Source organism: Phascolarctos cinereus, unplaced genomic scaffold, assembly GCF_003287225.1.
Source record: "Phascolarctos cinereus isolate Bilbo 61053 unplaced genomic scaffold, phaCin_HiC Scaffold_9;HRSCAF=440, whole genome shotgun sequence".
Taxonomy (NCBI): domain Eukaryota; kingdom Metazoa; phylum Chordata; class Mammalia; order Diprotodontia; family Phascolarctidae; genus Phascolarctos; species Phascolarctos cinereus.
Window position 1 is genome coordinate 258,223,414 of NW_027556402.1, and position 16,127 is coordinate 258,239,540.

Sequence of the window (16,127 nt, forward strand, 5' to 3'; positions counted from 1 at the left end):
TAAACAAGGCCAAAGCCCAACCTTGAGCGGCCCCAGTGATTGGGAGAAGCAACCATGGTTCTGTATCTCTGGCCTCAGTTTCCTTTTCTGTAAGATGACCACTGAGGTTCCTTCCAGCTGTAGGCCTGTGAGCTTAGAATCCTCTAATGGCAGCAACAATAGTCATGACCTCACAATGGCCCCACGAGGCTGTGCCAAGTCCTGTCCTCCACCTCCAGCCCCCACCTGGTTGCACCCCTCCTCTGAGCTATTGCAACAGCATCCTGCTGGCCTCCCGGCCTCCAGCCTGTCCTCCACTCAGCCGCCTCAGTGACCTCCCCAAAGCCCAGGGCCAACGGCATTACTCCCCCACTCGCCAAGCTGTGGTGCCGCGCTGCTGTTCTGGAAATCAATTACACACTCCGAGCCTGGCATGCGAGGCCCCTTGACATCAGGATGTAAACTCCTTGGGAGCAGGGACTGTCAGCAGGCTTGGATCTGCCCCCCAGACTTAGCACGATGCCAGCCACACAGTAAGCATTCAATAAATGCTCAGCCTGGGTAGCTGGCCTCACACTTGCTGTGCCATCTCCCGCCCCAACCTTTGTTCAGGCCAGCTGTCCTCCACAGCTGCCAGGACCTTCCTCGGCCCCTCTGCCTCTTCAAAGACTGAATTTCTTTTAATTCTCAGTTACTGCTCTCCTCTCCTCTCCTCTTTCCACCCTCCCCCTCCCAAGCTCTTGGAAGGCAGAGACAGTTTCACTTGTGTCCTTGGTGCCTAGGACAGTGTAGGCACTTGTGTAATTGAGCTGCAGGCCTCCTGGCCTTTGCCGGCCGCTCCACTGGGGATGTGAGTTGAGAAGGTGTACAGTCGGGTACCTCAAGATCCCAGACTGAGCCCCTTCTAGACTGGCCCCTTAGGCGGGCTTAGTTTGGGACTGTAACTCCACGCAATGTGAATCATACCAGCCTGTGAAAGAAATTGAAATGCGGACACACGCACCCTAACTCTTTCTTTCTTAGAACAGACGCTGTTTTGGGGGGTCAACGCCTCTTATATCCTCCTTTTACAGGTGAAGAAACTGAGACCGAGCGAGACGTTGCCGAGGTCTGGCTGAGCCCTGAGCAGAGTGCCTGCTCCACATCCTACTGCCTCTCCAAGGCCATGCAGCTTGCTTTACTTTGTCCAGGTGAGCTTCTTTGTGCCTCCTTACAGAGGGTCGTCCTCCTCACTAGATTCCTAGCTCCTTGAGAGCAGGGACTGACCTCCTTCTATCTTTCTTTATGTCGTCAGTGTTTAGCCCAATGCCTGGCACACAGCAGGGGCTTAATAAGTGTTTATTGCCTGACAACTAGCTGCTTTAGATGACTGATGCCACCCAGGGTTAGACAGAAAGCTGAGAGCCCTGATCTTTCTTTGAGATAGAGATGGGGTCACCTTGATTACAGGAGCCGGCTGCTCCTCTCTGCTGGCTGGCTGAGGCCTGGAAAGGGCTGTGTCTGGCCCCCCTGGAACCCAGGGCCTGCCCTCTTGGGCTCCCTGCCAGCAGCAGGGCCAGGGCTTTGTCTCCAAGGGGCCCTTCTGTGCTCCCCACCCCCACCCCCCCTATTGTGGTCCTGGCCCTGGGCTGGGCATACGGCAAGTACTCCACCAAGTTGGTGACTGAGGGCGAGGGAGTTGTGGCCTTGAAGCTGTTGGGGAGAGCTCTTTCCCCTTCCGAAGCCCGACGTTCCACAGCCCTCAACCCCAGACTAGACCATACCAGTCGAGGAAGTGGGGCTCAGCTAGCAGCACCCCAGACTAGACCACATCTGTCATCCCATCTCAACCACTTCAGAGGACTTGGCTGGAACAGTGTCCCTGAACAGCTGAGCTCTGGACAGAAGGCCCCAGGCTGGAGAGCTTGTTTGCAGACTCGGGGTTTGGACCTCAAAGGCAGCAGCCTTTCCACTGCCTGGTCCATGTGTATGTGGGCCTCCCTGAGTGTGTATATCTGTGTGAGTCTGTGTATGCGTACATATGTGTGTGCATGTCTATGCATGCGTGTGTGCTGACAGCTCCAGCTCTGTGGGCTCCTGCCTCAATCCTCCTGTCTCTCTCCTGCCTGGGGCTCTCCTGCTGCCCTCTCCTTGCCTCCCTCATCCATCTCTCCTGCCAGCCAGTCCCCCGCGCCCACCACTCTCTCTCACACCTCTTCATATCGCTGCTCAATACCAGTCGGGCCAGTGGCAGCTCTGGCCGCAGGGAGATGGATGGGCTGGGGCTCTGTTGGGCAGTGGGGGCTGGGGAGCAGGGCTGAAATGAGCTGAGATATGGGAGGGGAGGGGAGCTTGCCTGCAAAGAAAGAGAAAGAAAGAAAGAAAGAAAGAAAGAAAGAAAGAAAGAAAGAAAGAAAGAAAGAAAGAAAGAAAGAAAGAAAGAAAGAAAGAAAGAAAGAAAGAAAGGAAGAAAGAAAGGAAGGAAGGAAGGAAGGAAGGAAGGAAGAGAAAGAAAGGGAAAGGAAAAAAGAAAAAGAAAGAGGGAAAGAAAAAAGAAACAGCAAGGAAGGAAGAGAAAGGAAGAAAGAAAAAGAAAGGAAGGAAAGAAGGAAGAGAAAGAGAAAGGGAAAAAAGGAGAAAGAGAAAGGAAAGAAGGAAGAGAAAGAAAGAGAGAAAGAAAAAGGAAGAAAGAAAAAAGAGAGGGAAGGAGGAAAGGAGAGCAGGAAGGAGGAAAGGAGGAGTCAGGTCAGTCAGTAAGCATTTAGTAAGCACCTACTATGTGCCAAGCACTGAGCTAAGTCCTGGGCATCTGCACTGAACTGGAGCCGGTTACCACCATTATTCCTCTCCATCCTCATTGTCTTGTGAGGGAAGCTCACCCCCATGTTACAGATGACCCTAAGAGGGGCCCAGAAAGTTTGGAGAAGCACCAGCTCAGAGCCAGAGCACAGAGTCCCAGGTTTCAAGTTTTAGACGGTGGGAAGTCAAGCACAGGAAACTAGTAGGACAGTGGGGAAGGGCCCTCTAGGGCAGTAGCTGAAAAATCACTGAACCTGGCAAAACTGGTGGGTGGGGGATGGGAGGAAGGGGAGGGGCAGGGCCAGAGTCACCCCCCCCATCTGGGAATCAGCCATCCCACACCTCACAGTAAGCAGCAGTGGTTAAAAACCTGGCTCCCAGGTAAGTATGTCTGGGCAGGGCCAGGAAGAGGGGCCTCCAAGCCCTCCCAGTGCTTGTCTGGGGGCTGGGGGGGCTGCATGGCCATCTGGTTAGAGAATATGTACTTTTCCACCCTGGAGGTTGCTGCCCCCTTCTTGTGGCAGGCAGCTTTCTATCCCACTGAAAGAGCTAGAAAATTGTTCTCTGGCACTCAGGGGGAGGCTTCCTCTCATCCGGGCTCTGGAGGTGGGGGACAATGGGTGAGGAAAACTATATATGCTGTTAAATGTGCTCTGTGGGTCTGCTGTTTTACTTTGTGTTGTATGCTCACTGGTTGTGTGGGGGGTTATGGTTGGGAGTAATGGGGCACTGAAGATGAACCCCTACAAAGCCCTGGACTTTTCAGCTAGGGCACCTGGCCCTTCCCAGTTAATAATCCTTTCAACTGTCCTGGCCTTGTGGCTTGGCTGCTGCAGTCTCCAATTCTGTGACTTCTGACCTAGCCCAGCCCTTCATGGTCTCTTACCTCCCGATTGCCCCCAGCCACTTTGCACCCTTAATTCCTTCTAGGCCCTTCCGGGTTACCTCCCAATGACTCCATCAGTTAAAGGTCAGTCTTGTCTACCAAATTGGTCAGATTATTAAAATCTGGCCTATAGCATGGATTCTTCAAGTCTCGCCCACCTTCACTGGTGTTTTAATAAACCTAGTCTCTGACTGAAAGAAGGCATGAGTTGAATTCTTTCAAGGTTTTTTGCCCTTGAATTTCAGGGTTCCCAGAACCCCTAGACCTCAACAGAGCTTGCAGGTAAACCTGCAGTTAACTAGAAAGTTAACTCCATGTTCTCCTCCTCCTCCTCCTCCTCCTCCTCCTCCTCCTCACCCTCCCCTCCTCCTCCTCCTCCTCCCCCCCTCCTCCCCTCCTCCCCCTTCTCCTCCTCCTCTTGCTCCTCCCCCTCCTCTCTCTGGGAAGAAACTAACTCCTCCCCGCATATCTTCACACTTTCTCTGCAGTTCTGTCTTAGCTGGAGGGGGCACTGGGTTAAGGGTTAAGGGCCTGGGCTGGGGGCCCAGGGCTTGCAAAGTGCTTTTCTCTCCACAGTCAGAGACTGTTTTGTTACCCCTTCCACTGCCATGTTTAGTTCTTTTCACTTGTCCAACATAAAGACTGGTAGTGACCCCAATCCCCCCTCCCCTCTCGCAGCCCATGTGTTTTCTCTTCTCCCTTGAGCTGACAGGGGGAAATAGAAGAGAGGTTTTGCCCTCAGCGAAATGGGAAAGCTCTGCTCTGTCCTCATTCCTTTCCCTTTAACTCGGCTCTCAGCTGGCCTGCCCACTCCCATCCGGCATAGGCGCTCAGGCAGCCTAGAGGACGTCCAGGCTTGGCAAGAGACAGATCCTGGTCACTGCGTAGTGAGGGAAGGACAGGTCATGAGGCCAAAGTCTCCTGTGCCTGTCAAGATCCAGTGAACTCTGGGCAGCTGCTGGAGACACGGGCAGCCTTTGAACCACCTTCCCAAACCTGGAGCTTCGAGAATGAGGTTCCCATAGAGAAGGAGCCTCACCCAGGGAGGGAGCAGACAGTGGTGGAGAGACTGAGCCCAGGTCAGTGCTGAGCCAGACCCTTTCTGGGCTTTCATCTCCCATCTCCCGTCCCCTCTTCCCTCCATCCCTGCTCCTCTAGCTCCTTTTCCTTCCATTCCCCATCCTTCTGTGCCCCCTCCAAAACCCCCCCACTTGCTAATCCTCCACCTTCTTGTCTTTCCATCCCCCTCTCTCTTCTTCTGCTCTCTTCCTCTTGCTCCTGCCCATCCATTCTGCTATCCTTCCTACCCTGTTCTTTGTCCCTCTGTCCACAGGTCCTTCTATCCTCCCCTTCCTCAAACCCCTCCCCCTCCTTTGGTGCTCCATCTCCCTGCCCCTGCACAAACAAAACCAATGTAACCAAAATTAGAAGGAAAGCAGAAAACTGGGGGAATTTTTTACAAGCGTCTCTGATAAAGGCCTCATTTCTCAAACTGAGTCTAATTTATAAAAATACAAGTCATTCCCCAATTGATAAATGGTCAAAGGCTATGAACAGGAAGTTTTCAGATGAAGAAACCAAAGCTATCCATAGTCATGAAAAAATGCTCCGAATCATTGATGATTAGAGAGATACAAATGAAAACAACTCTGAGGTACCACCTCACACCTAGCAGATCGGCTCATGCGACAGAAAAGGAAAATGACAAATGTTGGAGATGTGGGACTGGGACACTAATGAATTGTAGGTGGAGTTGTGAACCGATCCAACCATTCTGGAGAATAATTTGAAACTGTACCTAAAGGGGCTGTGTGTCACCTTTGAGCCAGCAATCCTACCACTAGGTCTGCATCCCAAAGAGATAAAAAAAGAATGGAGAAGAACCTATTCGTACAAAAAGATTTATAGCAGCTCTTTTGGCGATGGTCAAGAATTGGAAATCAAGGGGATGCCTCAGTTTGGCTGAACAAGCTGTGGTGTATTGCCATGCTGGACTACTATTGTGCTACCAGAAATGATGAGCAGGATGATTTCAGAAAAACCCGGAAAGCCCTCGGCGAACTAATATAGAGTGAAGTGAGCAGAGCCAGGAGAACACTGCACACAGTGACCGCAACATTGTACGGCGATCAACTGTGAATGAGTTTGCCGTTCTCAACAATACGATGATCCAAGACAATCCCAATGAACTCATGATGAAAAATGCTATCCACCTCCAGAGAAAGAACTGCTGGTATCTGAATACAGACTGAAGCATGTTCGTCTTCATTTTCTTTCTTTTTTTTGGTTTGAATTTTCTTACACAAAATGACTAATGTGAAAATGTTTTGCATGACTGCACATGTATCAAAGTGCTTACCGTCTCCCAGCACAGGGAGAGAAGGGAGGGAGGGATAGAATTTGGAATTTAAAACATAAAAAAAACCCCAGTGAATTCCATTTTTAAGAATTAAATAATGAGTAAATTCAAAAGGAAAAGATTTTTAAAGTGGTTTTCTTCCCGGCTCTCTCAAAGCCAGACTAGTTACTTCCCCCCTCAGAGTTCTCAGGTACCCTGAGTGAGTTGGGGTGCCTCTACATGACACCGTCTTAGGTAGTGTAGGTATGTTTTAGACTCCTGTTATAATTGTTTGCATTACTCTAATCATTGTACACATTATTCTCCGGTTCCCGCTCTCTGCCCTGTGTGTCAGTTTAGCTGTTTTCTCTGGTTTCTCTGAATCCATCACATGCATAATTTCAGTAGTATTCCACCACGTTCTTGTATCACAACTTGTTCAGCCATGCTCCGAGGGATGGACGCCACTTTTATTTCCCATTCTTCGCCACACAGAAAGAGCTGCTACAGATGTTTTTGCGCATATGGATGCTTTCCTCCTCTCTTTGCTGTCTTTGGGGCATCAGCCCAGTAGCGGTATCAGAAGATCAGGGTGATCTCACAAGTTTTGAACCATAGCTCCAAATTGCTTTCCAGAATGGTGGCAATGATTTGCCTCTGCACTAACAGTATAGTAATGTGCCCATCCTCCCACATCCCCTCCAGCAATTACCATTTCTCTCTTTTGACGTCTTGAGGGAGCTCAAGGTTATAAGATAGAACTTCAGAGTTGTTTTGGTTTGCATTGCTCTGACTATTGGTGATTTGGCATGTGTTTTCATATAGTTGCTGATAGCTTCTGTTTCTTCTTTTGAAAATTTCCTGTTTATATCCCTTCACCATTTATCTTTTGGGGAATGGCTCTTATTAATAAGGCCATATCTTTGTATTCATTCCTATTCTATCTCAGATCTCTGATCTTTGTCAGAGAACTCTTCATCTCCCTGTCCCCAGACCCTCACTTCTACCATCCCCCCACTTCTACCATCCCCCACTTCTACCATTCCCCCACTTCTACCATCCCCCCACTTCTACCATCCCCCACTTCTACCATCCCCCCACTTCTACCATCCCCCCACTTCTATCATCCCCCTGTCCAAAACTCACATTTAGACACACAAGAGGTCCAGGGTCGTTGATGCAGAGCCAGAAGCAACCTCAGAAGTCACTTACTCCAACTCCTTTTTTTGTTTGGGTTTTTTTGTTTTTTTGTGAAGCAATCGGGGTTAAGTGACTTGCCCAGGGTCACACAGCTAATAAGTGTCAAGTGTCTGAGGCAGGATTTCAACTCAAGTCCTCCTGACTCCAAGGCCAGAGCTCTATCCCCTGCACCACCTAGCTGCCCCTCTAAACTCTTTTTACTACCCATGTCTACTCCTGCTTAGAAATCATGTACTTGCAGCCTCTAGGGGGCACAGTGGATAGAGCACTGGCCCTGGAATCAGGAAGACCTGAGTTCAAATCCAATCTCAGACACTTACTAGCTGTGTGACCCTGGGCAAGTTACTTAACTCCAACTGCCTAATTTAAAAAAAAAAAAGAAGTCACCTACTACAACCCTCCCTTTATGGATTAGACATATTAAATGACTGCTGAAGGTCACCTAGACAGGAAGTGTCAGAGATGGGGTTAGAACCCAGAACTTCTGACTCCAAACCCTCCATTGAAGCCTCTGCCTCCACTAGCAGAGGGGATTTGTGCCTCTTGGCCTGTCTGCTGACATGCCTGCCTTTGTGGGGCTTTGTCAGCTCTGAGCTTCTGGAAGGCAGGACAAGGCAAGCTGGGAAGTGCCTGGGGCCCCAAAGAGAGGCAAGGGCCCCACGAGGCCCCTCTTTGCCATAGCAACTGCCTAAGGCCACCCAGTCTCTGGGGATGAGGGTCCAAGGAGCAGTCTCCCCTTTTCTGTTCCAGGTACAGACTCCAGGATGTACTCAACACCCCCCAGAGAGCGTCAGCTGGAGCGTGTGGCTGTGATGGGAGGCACCCACGGGAATGAGCTCTGCAGCATCTACCTGGTGAAACACTGGCTACAGGGCCCTTCCGAGCTGCAGAGGGGGACCTTTGCAGCCACGCCCTTCCTGGCCAACCCCAAAGCCACAAAGCACTGCATCCGCTATGTCAGCCAGGACCTGAACAGAAGCTTCACAAGGGCCTTCCTCACGTGAGTGGTGCCCTAGCTGTGCCTAGGCCTTCCCTTGACCCTGAAAGAAGGAGGACCGATGACAAGCCATCATCCCGCCCTGTGGCTGCCCCAGCTCCCAGGGCCTCAGCCAGGCTTCATTCTACAATAATCTAAGGGCAGGAGAATTCCCAGCAATGATCTGTAACTGGTCAGATTGGCTCAGCCCCCATCCCATCAAGAGACTCGTTTCTTTCCCATTTTGCATGACCCAAAAGGATGACTCATTCACACATGCATTTTACTAAATCAAATCAAAAGTAAAAGATCTTGAACTAGGACCCTCAAGCATCTCAGTCTGTGCTTGCCAGAGAAATGTGAAATCTCAGCTCCCCACACTTTTCCAGGTAATGTTTAAAAGCAGGTGAGCTATCCATGGAGAGGTGAGCCGTAAACCACCAATCACAGCATATTTGCATAAGACAAATTGTCACTTAAACAGTAAGTCAGGATCTTGTGGGAGACTGCTTTATTAGGGGAAAATGCAATCAGTAGTGTTGACTTTGAGGCTGCTGTTATAGTTGCCTGTGAATGCTGGCTGGCTGCCTTCCAGACAGTGACCTCACAGCTCCCAGGACACACGGGATGGCCCGTATGAGGTGAGACAGGCCCAGGAGATCAACCAGCTCTTGGGTCCCAAAGGCTCAGCTGACGCCTTCGACTTCATCTTGGCCCTTCACAACACAGTCTCCAACATGGCGGCCTGCCTGATCTCGGACTCTGAGGAGAACATCTTCACTATGCATACGTGTCACTATATCCAGGTCCCCTTCCTCACCCTTTCCCACACAGTGTGACCCTCGGCCTTTAGGATTGGCCAGAGAGGAGCCAGGCCCTGGGTCTCCCAGGAGAATGAGGACCGAGCTGGTCTAAGTTCTAGCACCACAGATTTAGAGGTGCAAGGGCCTTTGGGGATTGTCTAATCTAGTTCCCTCATTTGACAGTGAAGGACACTGAGGGTCAGAGTGGTCCAAGATCGTACCAGCAATACCTCACAAAACCAGGGATTCCCCCCAGGTCCTCTGACTCCAAATGCAGGGTTCTTTCTGTTCCACCACATGGCCGGCCTCCCTCACCTTATTCCCTTTACCTCCCCTTCCCTTTCCCTTACCTTCAGTAGGGTAGAAAAAGCCTTGGACTTGAGAGGCAGGAGACAGTCACTCATTCGCTCATTCATTGATTCAACAAATAATTATTGAGCACCTTCTCCCTCTCCCAGTGCCTCAACCCCACCTTCTTCCTTCCCAAACTGCTCATCACACCCTGAAAGAAAGGTAAGGTGGATGTCATCACCCCATTTTACAGATGAGGAAACAGAGGCTTAGAAATGCGGAGCCACTCATCTACCTTGGCACCTCAACTATGACAGATGCAGGTCTAGAGCCCAGGTCTCCTGAGAACCACCACGTTGACCCCCCCTTTGTTCCTTTGCCTTTCAGAAACACACTCAGAGCCCATGTCCAATCTATCTATATGGCTGTCCTGGACAGGAAAGCTATGCCCTCCAGTCAGTTGCCAAGAATGGCCTGGGTATTACAAATGGGGACCCCAGTAGGGATGGGAACAGGATGGACCTTGGGCTCTCCCATAGAGCTCTAGGGGATTGGGGTTCCTTAGTGTATATGTTTTGGGGGATGTGGATTCCACTGGGGCCTTTGCTGTCTGGAGGAGAGGGGGGATGAGAGGAGATGGGCCCTCAGGGAAGAGGTTCCTAAATAGTGTTGTGGAAAGGGGGCCTTGGAGACTAGGGTCTTTGGGAGGGGCAGGAAGATGGGGGACCTGAGAGAGCTGAGGTTTCTCTGTGGGAGATGAGGGGAGGTCACAGCTCTGGAGCTGAAAGGGACCTCAAAGGCCACTCAACCCAGCCCACTCATTTTACAGATGAAGAAACATGGGTGATAGGTTAGGGAACTGGCCCCACGGCTTACAATTTGTGAGCATCCAAGGTAGAATTGGAAAGCGAGCCTTTGGCTTGCCGTAAATGGATAGAAGTCTGGATTCGGAGCAAGGAAGACCTGGGCTGAAGTCTCACCTCAGACATATATTAGGCATGCAACCTCTCTGAGCCTCAGTTTCCTTCTCTGTAAAAATGAGATAATAATAATAGGGAGATTGTGAGGCTCCAAGCAGACCACAAGGGAAGCTCAGAAACCCCTGGGAAAACTTCATCTTAAATCCCTTTCTTTCTCCTGCTGCTCTTGTTATCCTGGGGAACCATCCCATTGAGAGGCCTTGCAGGCTTCCAATCCAATTCAACAAACATTTATTCAGGTACCACGTTGTGGGCTCTGGGCTGGAGATTCAAAGACAAAAATAAAGCAGCCCCTGCGCTAAAGGACCTTCCTTTCGTTGCCAGGATGTAGCGGGATGCATTGTGCCTTAGAAAAGCAAACACAAAATAGATAGAAAGTCATTTCCCTGTGGGGTGGGGTGGGATAGGGGAGAAGGACTAGCAGAGGAGGGAGATGATGGGGCAGGGAGGGCTTCTGCTCAACTGGTAAGGAAGATGAGGGATGTGTAAATTGGAAGGGGACCTTGATGTCTCTGGGGGGATGAGGTGTCTGAATGCTTGAGGGGAACTCTAGCCCCAGGGGAGCTGAGGTCTCTCTATGGGGGTGAGGGGAGGTAAGCCCCTTGTCACGGGGCAGTCAGGCTGTGTGTGGTGTGTATGTGCGTGTTTGTGTCCCTGTTTCTTATGAGAGGACTGCCTCCCTCTTCCCACCCACACAGGGTGCTTCGAGCTGATGTCTTGTCTCATATGAGAGCCCTGGTGGCTTGTGGTCTGGACTTCAACGACCTCTTCAACCAGGGTGAGTGCCCCAAGCCCTCCCTGCAGGAATCCTTACCCCCTTTTATCCCCCTTAACCTCTAGAGGCTAGGCTGTTCTGCTGAGGCTCTCGAGGCTAGAAGGTGGAGACAGAGGAAGGGCTTGCCCCCCGTCCTGTCCCAGAACAGCCTGGATGGGCCTACCTGATGGCTCCACCCTGGCAGCCCCATCATCACCCTCAGCATTTGCCAAGACAGGAATCTGCCCCAAGCATGAGGGAGAAATGACCAAGTGCTGGGGGGAGAAGGAAGGTCCCTGAGCATCATTTCCCCCTCCCCACCCCGTAGGCCTTGGGGATCCTTGGCCATCCTCAGGTTCACTCATCTGGTCCTTCTGTCCATCCAGCCTCCCACCCATCCACTCATCCGTTGTCATCCAACAAAAGCTGATTAGCCTAGTTCATGAAGAAGCCTATGCTGGGTCCTGGGCATACAAAGCTTCACCAGAAACCTGGCCTTCAAGGAATGCCCGATCTGATGCATGCAAAATAAACAGATTCATTAGGACCCATGAGGCAGGGGAGGGAGCTGCCAGGGTCTGCAGCCTCTCTCCCTCACAGGTCTGTTGGGCAGAGGACCTGGGTCTGAGTCCTAGGTGCTGCCCCAACTGGCTGTGTGACCCTGGCCAAGTCCAGTCCCCTCTTTCATCTGTAAAACAAGGGGGTGGGTCTTTCCAGCTTTAATGTTCCGTGATTCCCGTTCTCCGTCCCCCCCAGGTACCTCATTCCCTGCTTTCGACATTGTGGCTTATAAGATCATAGAGCCCGTGGATTTTCCTCGGTCTCCCTGCGGGGAGTTACTGGGATTTGTCCACCCCCGGCTCCAGGTGAGTGCTCAGCACTGACCAGGGAGCTGCCCTCGGGGCTTTGTAGGAGCAGCAGATGTCAGCTGAGGACGGAGGTGCCTCCTCTGTTTGGCATTTAAAGCTCTTGCCAGCCTGGCCCTGCTCCCTCTCCAGCCTTGTTACCCCCTTCTTCCCTCCATCACTCCACAGCAGTCATCCTCACCTTCTTACCCTTCCACTCCTACTCACCACATGCCATCCCCTCCCTCCACACTGTAGCTGTACCCTAGGCCTGGAATTCTCTCCCTCCTCGCCTGTCACCTCCTGACTTCCTTCCACCCTCACCTTCTCCAGGAGGCTTTTCTCACATTCTCCCAGCTGCTCCTGCCTCCCCTCTCAGGTCACCTTCCATCTGCTCTGTCTATATTTCAGTTGTATACCCGTATTTAGTTAGTTCGTTTTATTTAGGTATTTAGTTATATGCCCGTTTTCTCCCCTAGGAGAATACAAGTTCCCTGAAGGGCAGGGACTGTTTTTGACTCAGCAAGCTTCCTTGGCCATAGGAGGTACTTCGTCAATGCTTGCTGCTTCACTGGCTCATTGACCGATTAGCTTCCAACATGGCTCATCCCTTCCCTGCCTTCTGAGGCTAGATCTGAAGTCTGGTTGTGGACAAACTCTATTTTAATAAGAATAATAATTTTAATAAGAAAAATAGTAGTGTGCATTTATAGAACCTTTTAAGGTTTACAAAGCGCTTCACAAAATTTTTCTCGTTTTCTCAGACCTTGAGGGTGTGTGTGCTATTGTTATCCCTATTTTATGGATGAGGAAACTGAGGCTAAGTGACTTGCCTAGGGGTCACACAGATGGTAAATGTCTGCAGTTGGATTTGAGTTAAAGTCTTTCTGACTCCAAGACCAGCAGGCTGCACCAGCTAAGCTGCTCCTTCTGCCCTTGAGCTTAACTGAGACAAGGTGGGAATTGGAAAAACCCTAGCGAAGGCAGTTCAACCAAGGTCAAGGGTTATTTCCACCCTCCCCAATCTCCTATTTCCCACCCCACCCTCAACAGCCATAGCCCATTTATGAAAAATGCAGAAAATTTATCTATGTAAACAAATGGAGAGAAATAATCACCCACGTAAGGGAGGCGGGGAGCAAAGCACACTAATTTGACTGAGTGAAGAGCTGCTGTCCTGGAGTACCTTTATTAAGTAGCTCAGCTAAGTGAGTCTTTTCCCCAGAGCTGGCCAGTACAGGTCTTTAGGGGACCAGCTAATGCATCAGTAGGAGTGCCTTCCAATTAGTCCTCCTGCTATAATTAAACAAACTCAAGCAATTAATCCCAGGGGTCCTAAGTCTGGCTTCTGATGCCAGTTTGCTCGGGGGTCCAGAGTAACTGAAACCAACTCTAGCCCAGCCTAGCCAGAGGCCTGTCCCCTCCCCCCATTGTCCCAGTTTCCTTTGGAAAGTAGTTGAGGGGCAAGACATTCATTAAGCACCTACTATGTGCCAGGCACTTTGCTAGACAGTGAGGATGCAAAGACCAAAAAAAATGAAACCACCTCTGCTCTCCAAGAATGGGCATCCTATTGGGGAGACAACACGCAGTTATAGGAGTCCCCCAGTTGAAGGACAGGGATGGTTTTATCTTTGTCTGTTCCACCCAGAGCCTAACCTAGGCCTTGGCACATAGTAGGTGCTCAATAGAATGCTCATTGAGTGATGGATTGAAGGGTATCAATAGCATTATGGGATCACAGGAAAAGGACTTCTAAGGCCATCTGGTCTGAGCTCCTCAGCTGTCAGATGAGGAAACTGAGACCCAAGTCATTTTTTCCAGGGTCATACAAGCAGGTGGGAGGCAGATCAGAAAAGGTCTTACATGCCAGGCTGAGGATTTTATATTTTACCTTTGAAGCAAGAAGAAACCAATGAAGACTTTTGAGTAGAAGGCAACATGGCCAGGTTAGGGCTTGATCTTTTTTTCTTTTAATAGGAATGAAGTGTATATATAGATACACGCACGCACACACACACACGCACACACGCACACACACACGCACACACACACGTCCAGTAAAGCAGTTGAAATCACTAGGAATAATATGTAGCTATAATTGGTCACCCTTGGGCCAGTGTGGTGACAGATCCCTCTGCCTTTAGCCAAGCTGCCCCTGGGCCAGGCAGCTTCTCACTGGCACATCCTTGAGGACTTGGGGGGGGGCATCTATCTTTAAGCCCCAGGGTCACTTCCATAGAATGGTAGGGTATCGGAAGGACACTTTTTAGTCCAGAAAGAATGTTAAATTATATTAAACGTATTAATTAAAAGTTCATGCAAAAAAAACAACCTGGTAATTAAAACACATTAGCATAGGGCCTTATGGTTTCCTGTCACCAGAACACCTTGCAAACACATTCAATCAGTCCTCATAATTACACACACACACACACACACACACACACACACACACACACACACACGCCAAACAACCTATTATCCCAGTTTTACGGAAAGAAAGAGTGGTGCAGTGGGCAGAGAGCTGGTTTCAGAGCCAGGGAGAAAGGAGAACAAGTCCTCCCACTGGTGTGACCCTGGGCAAGTCATTTAACCCTTTCGTGTCCCTGGTAACTCTCTAAAACCATAAGGTTCACAGAAGGTGCTGATTTGTATCAGGGAATTCTCTATATCAGTGAAATCACAGGTTCAGTCCCTGTTCCTTTACAGAAAAGAGAACCAAGATTGAAAGAGGGTTAGGGGCCTTCTCAAAGTTCACACAGTGAGGTAGGGCCTCCGAGGGCTCCCCTGATTCCCAACTGTAGGAAAGGATTAGAAGTGAGGCCTCCACAATGGAACAAGGGGATTCTGAGGACTTCCAAGATCTTCTGAATAGTCCCTCAACCAATCAGAAAGTGCTCCCAACTTTCTGTAAACAACTAGTTCCTCAAGAAAGAACCCTGGAGGGGCAGCTAGGTGGCACAGTGGATGGAGCACTGGCCCTGAGGTCAGGAGGACCTGAGTTCAAATCCAGCCTCAGACCAAACCCTTGACACTTATCAGCTGTGTGACCCTGGGCAAGTCACTTAACCCCAATTGCCAAAAAAAAAAAAAGCCCTGGAGGCTAAACCAGTTGCAACCTGTTGGGGTCAAGGCCTAGACAGGGCAAAGGCTTTTCTCCACCTCAAAAGAAGTGTAATAAAGGCTTTCCTTCACTCCCTTACTGTAGTAGATTTTTGTTTCAGATTTTTCTAACACCAACCCTCCTTATCGCTCCTTCTACTGGGCTTCACTGCCTCCCTGCCCACTGGAGAATGGCTTCCAATCCCCTCTGCTCTGGAGCCTGCTCCACTTCTCCAACCCCAGCATTGGGGTCTCCACTGACATTCATCTCCTTTGCTCAGGACAAAGATTTCTTTCCTCTGAAGCCAGGAGACCCCATTTTTCAGCTCTTCAGTGGGGAAGAGATCTTCTACGAGGGTGATGCCACCATCTACCCAGCCTTCATCAATGAGGCCTCCTACTGTGAGAAAGGAGCCGCCTTCTACAAGATGAAGAAATGCACATTTTCTATCCCACCTTTAGAGGCCCCAGTGGCATCAGCCCCATGATTACTCAGGGGCCAGATCGAGGCTGGGAAAACAGTCACATTGACCTTCGGAGAACTCTCAACTGGTCCAGCCATTCTGGAAAGCAATTTGGAACAATGCCCCAAAAGTGATTAAAAGTTATTAAACATACACTTTGACCCAGCTGCTACTCTGCCTAAACCCCAAAAAGATCAGAGAGAGATGAAAAGTATCTATCTATACAAAAATATTTATAGGCAAACCTGTGAAAACTTATCCAAACTGATGCAGAGTGAGGTAAGCAGAACCAGGAGAACAATGTAGACAATAACAGTAACATTGTAACAACAAACAACTTTGAGGTTTTTCTGGAGTCCGCCACCTGCTCATCATTTCTTACAGCACAATAGTATTCCATTACATTCATATACCACAACGTGTTCCGCCGTTCCCCAATGGATGGGCATCCTCTCAACTTCCAATTCTTTGCCACCACAAAAAGAGCTGCTATGAATATTTTTGTACGTGTGGGTCCTTTTCCCATTTGTTTGATCTCTTTGGGATAGAGCCCTAGAAGTGCTATTGCTGGATCAAAGGGTATGCACATTTTTATAGCCCTTTGGGCATAGTTCCAAATTGCTCTCCAAAATGGTTGGATCATTTCACAACTTCACCAACAATGCATTGGTGTTCCAATTTTCCCACATCTTCTCCAACATTTATCATTTTTCTGTTTTATCACATTG

General features: G+C 49.9%; 1 protein-coding gene across 1 annotated transcript; it reads left to right on the plus strand.

Annotated features, from left to right (window-relative positions):
- The first annotated feature begins 395 nt into the window (after positions 1-395).
- On the plus strand, positions 396-16,127 carry ACY3 (aminoacylase 3). The gene is made up of 8 exons (XM_078148373.1): positions 396-512; positions 1,053-1,169; positions 7,932-8,181; positions 8,768-8,963; positions 9,639-9,729; positions 10,902-11,009; positions 11,742-11,851; positions 15,217-16,127. Exons 1-8 carry the CDS (start codon positions 413-415, stop codon positions 15,421-15,423), a joined length of 1,179 nt encoding a protein of 392 aa, XP_078004499.1. The 5' UTR covers positions 396-412; the 3' UTR covers positions 15,424-16,127.

What these genes read in the sequence shown, in the direction of transcription:
- ACY3 (XM_078148373.1), top strand. Translation starts at nt 413, where the DNA reads ATGCGAGGCCCCTTGACATCAGGATGTAAACTCCTTGGGAGCAGGGAC. An exon ending in GCTTGCTTTACTTTGTCCAG is followed by an intron (nt 1,170 to 7,931) that starts GTGAGCTTCTTT and finishes TTTCTGTTCCAG; the next exon opens with GTACAGACTCCAGGATGTAC. An exon ending in TTGTCCACCCCCGGCTCCAG is followed by an intron (nt 11,852 to 15,216) that starts GTGAGTGCTCAG and finishes TCCTTTGCTCAG; the next exon opens with GACAAAGATTTCTTTCCTCT.